The sequence below is a fragment of the Pocillopora damicornis genome, chromosome 11, assembly GCF_964200805.1.
Source record: "Pocillopora damicornis chromosome 11, jaPocDami1.2, whole genome shotgun sequence".
Classification (NCBI taxonomy): Eukaryota; Metazoa; Cnidaria; class Anthozoa; order Scleractinia; family Pocilloporidae; genus Pocillopora; species Pocillopora damicornis.
This window is the reverse complement of record NC_142680.1, coordinates 14652168-14664769: the sequence shown is the minus strand read 5'-3', so window position 1 is coordinate 14664769 and position 12602 is coordinate 14652168. Positions and strand designations below refer to the sequence as shown.

General features: G+C 39.1%; 2 protein-coding genes across 2 annotated transcripts; both read right to left on the bottom strand.

The window, feature by feature from the left end:
- Positions 1 to 477: 477 nt before the first annotated feature.
- LOC149037716 (neuropeptide Y receptor type 2-like) lies at positions 478 to 3464 on the bottom strand. Its single transcript, XM_089186468.1, has 2 exons — positions 2901 to 3464; positions 478 to 2773 (listed from the first exon to the last, which is right to left on the bottom strand). Exon 2 carries the CDS (start codon positions 2757 to 2759, stop codon positions 1755 to 1757), a length of 1005 nt encoding a protein of 334 aa, XP_089042594.1. The 5' UTR covers positions 2760 to 2773; positions 2901 to 3464; the 3' UTR covers positions 478 to 1754.
- A 7565-nt stretch (positions 3465 to 11029) lies between these two features.
- LOC113684357 (adenosine receptor A3-like) lies at positions 11030 to 12262 on the bottom strand. The gene has a single exon (XM_027201711.2). It carries the CDS (start codon positions 12035 to 12037, stop codon positions 11030 to 11032), a length of 1008 nt encoding a protein of 335 aa, XP_027057512.2. The 5' UTR covers positions 12038 to 12262.
- Positions 12263 to 12602: the final 340 nt, after the last annotated feature.

Sequence of the window (12602 nt, the reverse complement as noted above, 5' to 3'; positions counted from 1 at the left end):
TCGGAGGATATGCGCTCCTCAAAGGCTTTCTTTGTTTGCAGTCTTCTTCAACGCAAGCGTGTCCAGTTTGTAAGCAAACTCGTTTGTTTCGTCTGCCAGAACAAGGGCGAAGTACTTGAGCTCTGTTTCTGTCCATGGTCGACTTCGCTCTTTTGCACTTGACTCCGCCATGTTGTTTTCTTGGGCGGATAACCGCTGGCTTTTTTCCGACACGGTCTCATTTCTTAACGTAATTCGTCCGTTGCCCGTCTTTACAGACAAAGACGCATTATGCGTCCAGACGAACTACCTTTCGAAGTGCGTCGTTCAAGACGCATTTCAAATGAGTTCGTCTAGACGTATAATGCGTCTTGTGCCCGTCTTTACACGAGAGACGCATAACCAGACGAACTACAAATGTTTGCCCAAGTTCGTCCAGACGGATAATGCGTCTCTAGTATAAAAACGGCCATTATGACAAAAAAGAATCCAGGACGCCTTAAGTTTTTCTTTTGCTTGCCATGATGACTCCGCAGAACGCACTTGCTTTTAAATGTGTGGCACATCACGGGCAAGAGTTATGTAATGGCTAAGCAGAATGCAATTATCGCGCAGCGCCTTTCTCGTTAAAGTAAATTTTATTTCCACGACCTGCATCAAGTAATTGATAGATAAGTGCAGAAAAAAGATTTTAAACTTACAGGGAAGAGTTAATATTTAGTTGAGGTTGATAATTCTTTTTTGACGATTTTTTTTTAATTTCGTGTTTAAAGTGGCCGGGTACTCTGTTCAAAGTAGACGGGAGCCGGTATCCGGGACCCGGCTTCTGATAAAAACCCTGCCTTAATGAGCATTCTTTTCAGCCGAATTCATTGGTTATCTTCCCCTCATTTGACTAGTGATGTGTGTTCGAAACAGGCGTCTTCTAAGCCGGTACGGAGCATAAGGCCGACGACATTGAAGAGTAAAATCTCCTCGATATCGAAGAGCGAAACGCGTCCATTTTGGCCATACAGCTACATTCTTTGGAAAGTAGTGTATAGAAACACCAGGCGTATGTGTGTTATTCATGTAGCTTACATCATTGGCGCTCCGGCCTCGAAAAAAGGTTCCTTCTCTCTTCTAGATTTCTCCTTTGTCCACCATAGTTGCCGACATGTCTTCACAGTTTTCTACGTCACAGCTATGTAACTTAGTGTTTTGGCTGCGTGCCTAATGGGAACACTTTTTGGCCGCCAAATCGTACTTTTAATGCACAAGAAAATGGTCTAGGAGGAATCGCTAAGCGCTGAGGTCGATTTTTTCTTATTTTGAAAAAAGCTATCAACCAGCAAAAGCGAAAAAAAGGTTCGTATCTTAGGCACTTAAAAGGGGCCGGGTCGGTCGAGCTAATGTAATCATGCCCTAAGAAACAATGAGAACTCAGAATAAATCAAATCAAACTGTCTAAAGTGCGGGAAAACGCGAGTGACTACGTTTTGGTTTGTTTTACTTTTGCCTCTGATTGGTCGAGAGGGTAGTGTGAGTTTACTGGACCAATCCAAGAGCAAACTAAAGAAAACCCTGTGCAATCGCGGATACTTTCGACAGCAAATTATAAATATTTTTATAATATCCAATTTCTGTTTTGTCTTTTACTTGACCGAGGCAAGTCTAACAACACATGGAAACAGAACGAAGCCAGTATCTTCTCATTATTCCCGAAAAAAAGTTCTTAAATAAACAAAAGGTATTGAACTAAAGCTTTAAGTGATAGATCCGCAGGCCAAAAGTCATTAAGTCTCACTGCTCCTCGGATGTTTCATTACAGCTGCAACTCTTGCATGACTCTGATCTCCATCATCGTTGCGATATCGACCACATCTAAATGCCTTTCGGAAGGCCTCTTTGAACTGCGGATTCATTATCCCATAGATGATTGGGTTTACAACACTATTAGAGAAGAACAAATACATAGTCACCTTAGTCAGTTCATGTGGAATGTAGCCTCCACCAGCCATTGTAAAAGCACATAAAGCTACAGGAAACCATGTAATTGAAGAGAAACAAACCACTGTGAAACAACTCTTCAAAACATCGATATCAGTTCGATGTAATTTCGGTGTGCCGACGCCATTTTTTACAACATTGGCGTTGACATTATCGGTGCTCTCTTTCACCGTTTTGTAAATTTTCCAATAGGAGTAAAATATTGCAACCATTGTCACGTTGAAGAACCCTGCAAGCAATATGACAAAGGAAACGTGTCCTTCCTTCCAGTTGAATGAGCAAATGATTAAATCTGAGTCAAAGTTCATTTTTCCCCATCCGTACAACGGAGGTGTGGCGAATAGCACAGAAACCAGCCAGACAAGACCACAGTACAACCAAGCTGCTCTTTTACTGGGAAAGAACTTAATATACAAGGATCGCTTGACGACTTTCATGTACCTGTTCAGTGCAATTAAGCACATAGTGAGCAAGGAGGCCATAACTATAGTATGATGTACTGTTGCAGAAACTTCACACCATTCCTGGCTCAAATTCCATTTTCCCGCGTACAAGCTCGTTATCCAGAACGGCATGTTAAGGGTCGCCATGATAATATCAGTCAGTGCAAGATTGTGAATAAGAACGTTGGTGATGGTTTGCATCCCGGAGTATTTATTTAAAACATAAACAACCAGCACATTACCAAATACGGAAGCGAGGCAAACCAGAATAGCGAAAGTTACCTCCAAAACAGATTCTGCTTTCGAGCGATATAGGGGATCTTGGGAAATCTTTTGAGACATCCTCATCTATAATCATCTAGCTGCATTAAAAATGAAAAATAAAATCAACAACAATCTCGTTTCCTGGAAAAAAAAAAGCTATCACGTGGACCATCAGAAGACTTAGAATGTACAACCTTCCGATTTGAAACTCTACAATAATCTTACTTTCATGTTTGTCGTTAAAACTGTACCAACACTCAGTCGAGTTCGCAGTGCAACGCCTTCGCTTTTTTCAGTGGACTTTTACAATTTCAGGATCAATATAAAGGATTTTCTCCATAGTCTTCCTTCAAGTATCTTCAATAAACATAGTGCAACTTATTTCTTCAAACAACGCCCAAATCTTAAATAATACTCATGATTTTTAATCCTGAATCTCTCAAACTCAGTTTCGAAACCTGGCTACGATCTTTTTTCCTGCCGCTGGCTTAATGTTCAAGGATGCTGAAAACATCAAGCTACTTCAGCGAAAGGGAATGATTACTAAGATTTTCGTTTTACAGTCGACTTAAATACGGTCTTAATGAACTCAAGAGAGCCATTATCGCTAATTATCTTTATATTCGTTTTTCCTCCTAATCCTTTGTTAGTTATTCTTTTATCTGATGAATAAATGTAGTAGCTGAAAAAACGAAACGAAATAAGAAAGAATTGCTTTTCTTTTCTCAGTAAAGGAAAGTCTTTAGCCTCTGCTGCGCAAACAGTTGAAAGCCATGCCATCAGAAAGAAAGAGCGTGGCTTTCAACTTTGCCATTCGTTACAGTCACCTAATTAAAGGCTATGTTCCTCTCTGTTCTCCTTTTTTTTTCCTAATCAAGTAAATCACCTTAAGTCAAAAGCTTACGAGATCATGCCCCTCTATTGGTACATTAATCGCCTGTTTGAAGTGAAAAGGCTTTGGTATGCATGCAACAATAGACATGCTAGAGGGGAAATGACTCAGAACATTTGGGATATTGGAGTCACAATTAAAGTGATTTACTTTGATCGGACAGCACAGGAAATAGAGAGTCGATGGGGTTAACCGATAGCCGTAAAACGGTTGAAATTTAGCTGGTCGGCGGAGAAATTGACAAATTTCAACCGATAGTAGTAAAAATCAACAAATTTTAAACCGATAGTCGTAAAAATTGGCAAATTTGAACCGATGGTCGTAAAACAATTTGACTTTTAAAAATTACGATGGCAACAATGGAATATTATTTTAGCCGTAAAATGGCCTAAATTTCAACCGTTAGCCGTAAAAGCCATATCACCCCTTTGAGGCCCTCAAAAAAAAGTACCGCTTAGAAAACAGTAAGCTTAAATGAAAGATGAAAGTAGTTTCTTCATCTGCTATCAACTGTTCCTTTGATGAAGGGAAAATATATCCATTGTCAAAGGTAAAATAAGTTTAGGACGTTTTGCAGTGGAGTGTCGTCAAACTAGAACCAAAGTTAGCAAAACGATAAACTCAGACGAAGGAACATACCCTGATCGCTTAAAGAATCAATTAACAAGGGTTTAATTACCACCGGTGATTTAGAATGATAAATTTTCGGTAAAAACTCTTGAAACCCTTAAACTAGTCTACTGACAAATTATTCTATAAGTCTTTTTTTCTTTTTTTTTAACTAATAGAGAAGCCTTGAGTGTGCTCTGTTCTGTTAAAAAGCATGCAGGATGTGGTTAGAGCACGAAAGAAGTGTAGGAAGAAACACGAGATGTGATTTGTTGTTTCTCCCTACTTCTCAAGTGCTCTAGCCGCTCTCTGTGTGCCTTGTAACAGAACATTGCATACTCAAGGCTTCTTTATTTGTTTTATAATGGAGAATCCGCTAAATTCTCAGCGCATTTCTTTCAATTTTTAATACAAACTCTCATAAAGCAAGCTATCATAAGCTAATCAGAATCCATGTTTGAATGTTTCAGATAATCTGATTGGTTGAACAACACTAAAGCTGTCAAAAATGTACAAAGTTCACAATCTGCAATACTGAGTTCACCAACTGAAATAGTTCGGCCGGTCGAATTTGACAAATTTGCCTGAGGTCTTTAAGTCGCAAAGAATCTGACAGTGAAATGTTCAGTGAAATCCGGCCAAATTGTGGCTCATAAAACACGCAAGGTTTTTCACTTGACAATTAAACTACTCAAAGCGTGTGTTTTGTAAAAAGGCGAATTCAGAGGAACATGAAGATTCAGCTCGGGATGATAGTGCCGTAAAACTCGGTTGCTGTGACTGATGTGGCTTTCCACTCAACGAATCGCGAAGGAGCAAGCTCTTAGATGTTCACCCGACGAAACTAAGGTGTCTTTAGCGAACGGTAAACGGTAAACATCGAGGTTTTTGCCTTTTGTCGGCTTTTAGTTGTTTGCGCAGAAGAACTATACACTTATTTTTACTGTAAAAGTTATTTGGTTCCTTTCGCTTCATTTTTAATTTTTAAATCTGCTGTTCAGAGTCTATAAGGACTATATGGGGATGTTTTAGTCTCTGGCTTTACTTTACTTTATTGAAATTTGTTACACGTACAGAATAGTATCGGCAAGTGGAGACGAAAACAGGACGATATCCCAATTGATATACAACCCCAATAAATATTAACCACCCATCCCACCCCAGGGGAGGAAATCCACCATACAGTAATCTCGTGCTTGGGAAATTAACGTCTCCTACCCCAACCCTGCAGGAGACGGGGCCTACGGTTTTACGTCCTATACGAGAAGACGAAGCAATGTGAGTTAAGCGTCTTGCATAAGGACACAGCGTCATGCCCCTGCCAGGACTTGAACCCGGGCCGTCCGACCCAGAGTCCAGCACACTGACCACCGGACTACTCACGCCTCACTCAAAAAAAAAATTTCTCACCCAAAGAAAATTAAATCTTAATTACCAACACTTCACTGTGTACTGTGCTCTGGGGCACTTAACTGCAGAAGAAAAGCTTAATTCAACAGAAAAATTTAACAAGAATTATGGCTCTAACACTTGAGATGGTTCTGTTTTTTACAAATTTGTTAAAGTGCAAGTTAAATAGTTGTCACTGAGAAAGAGAAAAATAATATTCTATAACACTTTTTGTTCCTTCGCGTAAAGTCAAGATTTACTAGCAGCATAAATTACAGTGCGTCAAAAACTCTCGATTTCCTGCAAATACTGAAACCCATCAGATATACCCAATTTAGTCAAAGTTTGCGATGAAAAATACAAGAGTTAAAGGTAATTTTGTATTCGGCTCCAGATCTCATCCGCTTGTATTCTAACCGTAAAACGGCACCTGACTTACCTAGGTGATATAAAAACTGCGCTAAAGCTCAACACGCATTTTGTTTTCTCGTTATGATTTTTTTTTTTTTGGAGCAAAGTAAAGCAGCGGTGAATGTTCTTTTCTCTTGACTGTTTTAACGCGACGAGGTGCGAATTGAAAAACGTTAACTACGCCCACTGGACAGAACGCATATCGACGTGTTTTCCATTTATATCCGATAGGAAATGTAAGTTTGTGAAAGGATGATAAAATTCAAGCTACCTCACTAACCTTCGTTTTCCCAAAAAAAGGCATCCGATTTCTCGTGTAGAAACATTGAATCATTTTTCCAATTTTGAAATATACTTTATTACTGCTCCGGATTATTGAGACCCATGTATTACAAGGCGCAGCCTTGCTACTGTCGTGCCACTGGCAAATAACAAATTTCAGCAAAGTTAACCTGCCATGGCCATCGCTCTTGCTTCTCTCAGCTGGCTCTTCCATGGATTTTGTTCATGACCTTCCGCTTTTGTGTATGTAATAAACATATCCTTAGGTTAAATTTTAACAGAAACCTCAAGTGCCGTTTAGTCCAGTGAGGCAGAAAAGTCAAGATATCATTCAGATTACACTCACAACACGAGACATTCAGTGTGAAAAAATTTTCAAAGGATGAGTCAGTCAATCTTTTGATAAACGCATCCTGGTGCAATCTTAATATGTGCCAGGGGCCCATTACTGAAATGGGCTCCTGTATGTGTACAGTGAAATTAAAGGTTCTAGGGAGAACCTGTGGTACGCCAGATACAAAAAAACCACTGAAAAAAACACTCTTTAAATGTGGCCAAAAAAATACGTGGAGACGTATTCCTCATTAAGGCAGCAGTACAGTACCCCGAGGAAAGGGTAAACTAACCTGGTTACACTATCAATCACAAAGAAAAAAATCATGAATATAATGGTATTTTACAGGGAGTCGGAAAATGAAAATTACATCACTTACAAAAGACACAATGGTCAAACATAAGAATTACCGAGCTGAAGACTTTTAGTACAGTTTTTATTATAATGAAGGGCTGAAAAATAAAGTTACTAGAACTCCGTTCTTAGGCTTAGCTAAATCTATATTTTATGTGTACAATGAAACAAAGGGTTCTAAGAAGAGAACCTGTGCTTCGCCAGATACGAAAAACTAACTTAAAAAAACCTCTTTAAATGTGGGGCTCCTAATGTAGCAGCACAGTACCCCGTAGAAAGGATAAACTAACCTTGCTACACTATGAATCGCAAAGGAAAAAATCATGCCTATAATGATATTTTACGGGGAGTCGGAAAATGAAAATGAAATCACATACAAAAAACAAAATGGTCAAACATAAAACTGAATGACCTTGAATGACTTAATTTTCAAGCGAAACCCTTATATAACCCGAAACCTCCATGATGCCACGCGAAATTCTTCAATGTGCCATCAGAATATTAATTTCTGACTAATTTGTTCCCTTGTCACTGAAACGTCAGAAATTACGTTTTCAATCGTAGGTTAATGAATGATAGTTCATTGAGATGGAGGTGGCTATCGGTGGATATTAAAGGGGCTGGGTGGGCCGAGCTAATGTAATCAAGCCCTAAGAAACAATGAGAACTCAAAGTAAATCTAACAAACTGTCTAAAGCGCGGGAAAACGCGGGTGACCACGTCCTGGTTTGGTTTACCTTTGCCTCTGATTGGTCGAGTGGGTGTTGCGAGTTTACTGGACTAATCACAGAGCAAAGTCAAGAAAAACCTGTGCAATCCCGAGTACTTTCGACAGCAAACTAAAAAATGTTTCAAATATCCAATGTCTGTTTTTGTCTTTTACTTGACCGAGGCAAGTCTAACGACACATAAAAAGAAAACGAAGCCAGTATCAACACATTTTTCCCGCTAATAAAGGTTTGGAAAAAAACGATTGTATTTAGATCTTCAGGCCAAAAGTCATCAAGTTTCATTGCTCCTCGGATGTATCATTGTAAAAGAAGATTCCTGGATCTGTAAAATATACATCGTCAGGATTATCAAACACGTATGAGACAGAGAAAGGCACTGTTCATAAATCAGCTTGAAATGAATCCTTATCAAAAGTTTTAAAGGATCGTTTAGTTATGGTTTCTACTTTTGATCGCATGTGTCGGGTTTCCAGAACCGTATATACGAGATCATGGTCGCGTAGACCCGTATGAGTGACACCCGAGTCTTTGGCAAACGCGGGGACGTTAGTGAGAATAACGTCGAGACGGGATTCCCTGTTTTTACTGATCCTCGTAGGAACATTAATAAGGCTGTCAAGGTCATAAATGTCACACATATCCAGTAAACACTGACCCTCTTTGTGATTATCCTGTAAACACTGACCCTCTTTGTGATTATCAAGTGGGTGGAGGATGTCCGAATTTAAGTCTCCGGTAAAAATCACATTGTCAGAAAGGCTGTTTACTTCGTCCAGAAGATCGCAGAGTTCGCGTTTGAATGTGTTGTTGTTAACAGATGGAGGCTTATAGGTAGTAATATATGCAAACTGTCGTTGTCCGATTTTCATGTCAAACAACATTGATTCGACGCATTTTCCTCTCAATTTTTCCGTGAAGCGGCTATATTGTCTCTGATGTATACTACAATGCCACCGCCGCCTTTGACTCTGTCGCGACGATAAAAGTTAAAACCTTGGACATGAAATTGTGAGCTAGGAAAAGTTGAGTCGATTTTAGTCTCTTGTATTGTCAAAATGTCGAATGTATTAGTAGCTAGCCATAGTCGAACCTCATCGAACTTGTTTTGCAGGCTATTAATATTGAAGCAGGCAAATTCACAAATTTGAGAAAATCGTCCTGCCGATCATATCAATGCCGGAAAAATAGGTGTTATGAAGTCATTTTCTCGCTATTTGCAATTTGAGTTTTCTTCATCTGTCTCAAATTTGGCGATTTGTTTAATTTTATCAACAGGCACTAGGAAGGGCAAAAACATGTTTAGCGGTCAAGCAAATCTTGAGAAATTAATACCGAAGCAAACGCGATAAATCTTACTCTAAAGATGCCTATTTTCTTTGTCGCAAAACATTGCGTAATGGACTAGAACTTCGCCAAGATCGGTATCTGGGCATGCATATAGACTATCGAATCTGTCGCCTTTTGGCGATCTCTCCCACGGTGTTTTCTTTTCGGTTGACCTCTTTTTCAGGCGTGGAGGCTTATGAATATTACAAGTGTAGTTGCTGGAAACCTTAGATTCCGTCACGTAAAACTGTATTGAGTTAAACAAGGTAATTTGTGTTCTTCGCTCTCACGAAGGGCTAACGCTCGAAACGTCAACCTTGAAACTCTTTAAGGTGGTCAATTTACGTTTCCAACTTTTTCTGCATCCTTATCCGTTAGAAAAACTATGTTTGCCGGAAGGTAATAAAAATCAGGCCACCACAGTAAACTTTTTTATCCTAAAAGAAAAGGCACCCGATGTCTCTAGTAGAGAAGCATTGAATAATTTCCCTATATTTTCAAATCTTCTTGGTTTAAGCTTAGGGACAAGAGTCGATTTAAATTCAGTTTTATTGAGATATGAACACTTAAATACAAAACAGCCGTTATCAACGATTTATTTAAAAAGTTTTCTTTATGATCATTTATTACTTATGTTATGATGTGAATGGTCAGCTTAGATGTCTCAAAACGAAAGAAAAAGTTCAATTTTTTTTACAGTAGATTAGAATGTTTTCCCTTTACTAAACAAATAGCTGAAGGCTACTGAACAAAAGGCGAAAGCCTCTTTTTTTACTGCTTACCATTTTCCCGAGCCGCCCAAATAACTATCTAACGATAAGATCAAGTTAGGGCGGAAGAGCCCCTGGGGACATTGTCTTACAAGACTAGTTCCAAACGGTCGCAGTCGTTCTGGCATCTGATTGGTGCCAGAAAATCTTTGTGTTTTTCTGCCCAATCAGAGTGAAGTATGCTTTAGAGTCCTTTCGTGTGTTTTAACACGGAGATGTACAAGAAGTTCAGTTGCTCGCCTTGTTTGTTTGGGCCGTGTGACGAAGCTTTGCTCGAGGTGAAAAGTTTCAGTATCAGCACGCAATGTAAGAGAAATCGATTAGATTGTCTGCGAAAATCTTACCAGAAATTATACCGAATGCTTTCGCAGGTATCACAAGAGAACGTATTTTAAAGTTTGCGAGGTTCGCATAAAACATAATGGTTGCAGGCGTTAATATGTCGCTTTATACGTTAGACGAGATGTAAGCTTAAGTCTTTCTAGATTTCTCTCACAATTTGCTGTGACTGAAACTTTGCCAATCTAGTGAAGTTATTTCGTCGCACGGGCCACGCAGTTATTTCGAGCAACTGGCGCTTACGCTCACGTAGCTTTCTGTGCGCGCCAAAATCTAACCCTTACATAGTAGCAAAATCTTTCACAATATGGCCAAGGTTACAGAGAGCGATTCCAATTCCAGTTCCCGCGATCCCAATTCCAATTCTCCTTTGCCAATCGCTCTGAAAACTAAAAAATATTTCTAATATCCAATGTCTGTTTTAGTCTTTTACTTGACCAAGGCAAGTCTAACGACACATAAAAACAGAACGAAGCCAGTATCAACCCATTTTTTTCCGCAAATAAAGGTTTGGAAAAAACGATTGTATTTAGATCTTCAGGCCAAAAGTCATCAAGTTTCAGTGCTCCTCGGATGTATCATTATAGCTGTAACTCTTGCATGAACCTGATCTTCATCTTCGTTTCCAAAACCACGTCCTGGTTTGGTTTACCTTTGCCTCTGATTGGTCGAGAGGGTGTTGCGAGTTTACTCGACTAATCACAGATCAAAGTCAAGAAAAACCTGTGCAATCCCGAATACTTTCGACAGCAAACTAAAAAATGTTTCAAATATCCAATGTCTGTTTTTGTCTTTTACTTGACCGAGGCAAGTCTAACGACACATAAAAACAGAACGAAGCCAGTATCAACCCATTTTTTCCCGTAAATAAAGGTTTGGGAAAAACAATTGTATTTAGATCTTCAGGCCAAAAGTCATCAAGGTTCAGTGCTCCTCGGATGTATAATTATAGCTGTAACTCTTGCATGACTCTGATCTTCATCTTCGTTTCCAAAACGACCACAACTGAATGCCTTTTTGAAGGCCTGTTTAAACTGCGGATTAGTTATCCCATAGATGATTGGATTTACAACACTACTGGAGAACAACAAATACACAGATACCCTAAGCACTTTATGTGGAATATGCCCTCCAACAGTGATTATAAAACAGACTAATCCCATTGGACCCCAGGTAATTAAAAAGAAACAAACCACTGTGAAACAACTCTTCAAAACATCGATGTCAGTACGATGAAACCTTTGTGCACCGACGCCATTTTGTACAACATTGGCGTTGACATTATCCGTGCTTTCTTTAACTGTGCGATAAATTTTCCAGTAGGAGTAAATTATCGCACAGGTTGTCACGTTGAAGACCCCTGCATGCAATATGAGAAAAGAAACGTCTTCATTCCTCCAGTTGAAGACACAAATAAAGGAATCTGAGTCGAAGCTCATTTTTCCCCATCCGTACAATGGAGGCGTAGCTAGTAGCACAGAAACCAGCCAGACAAAACCAGAGTACAACCAAGCAACTCTTTTACTGGGAAAGAACTTCTTATACAAAGCTCGCTTGACGACTTTTACGTATCTATTCAGAGCAATTAAACCCAAATTGAGCAAGGAGGCCAAACCCATGGTTTGTAGTACTGATGCAGAAAATTCACACCATTCTTGGTCCAAATTCCACTTTCCCGTGTACAAGCTCGTTATCCAGAAAGGCATGCTAAGGGTCGCCATCAAGACATCAGTCAGTGCAAGATTGTGAATGAAAATGTTGGTGATGGTTTGCATCTCAGAGTATCTATTAATAACATAAACAACCAGCACATTACCAAGTACGGAAGCGAGGCAAACCAGAATAGCGAAAGTTACTTCCAAAACAATTTCTCCTCTCGAGCGATTGAGAGGATCTTGGGAAATCGTTTGAGACCGCATCCTCATCCGTAATCCAAGCTGCAGTAAATATGTAAATGATATATCAACAACAATATCGGGAAGACAAAGCTATTACGTGGATCCATCATAAAAGTTACAATGTACAACTTTCTGATTTAGGCAAATGAAACTTTACAATAATCTTCTTTTCATTTTTGTTATTGAAACTGAGCCAACACTCAGCAGAGCTCACAATACATCGCCTCCATATTCCTCAATGGATTTTTACAATTTCAGGAGTAACAAAGGGCATTTTTTCCATGGTCATCCTTCATGATCTTCAATAACATAAAATGCCTAAATGTTATATAATACTCACGTTTCTTAATTCACTGAATCTCTCAAACTCAGTTCGAAACCTGGTTAAAATCTTTTTAACTTGCGGCTGGCTTAATGTTCCAAGATGCTGAGATTATCAAGCTACTTCAGAGAAAAGGGTTGATTGCTAAGATTTCCATTTTACAGTGGACTTAAATATGGTTTTATTGAATCCAAGAGAGCCATTATCACTAATTATATTTATATCCCTTTTTGCTCATAATCCTTTGTCAGTTATTCTTTTGTATGAGGA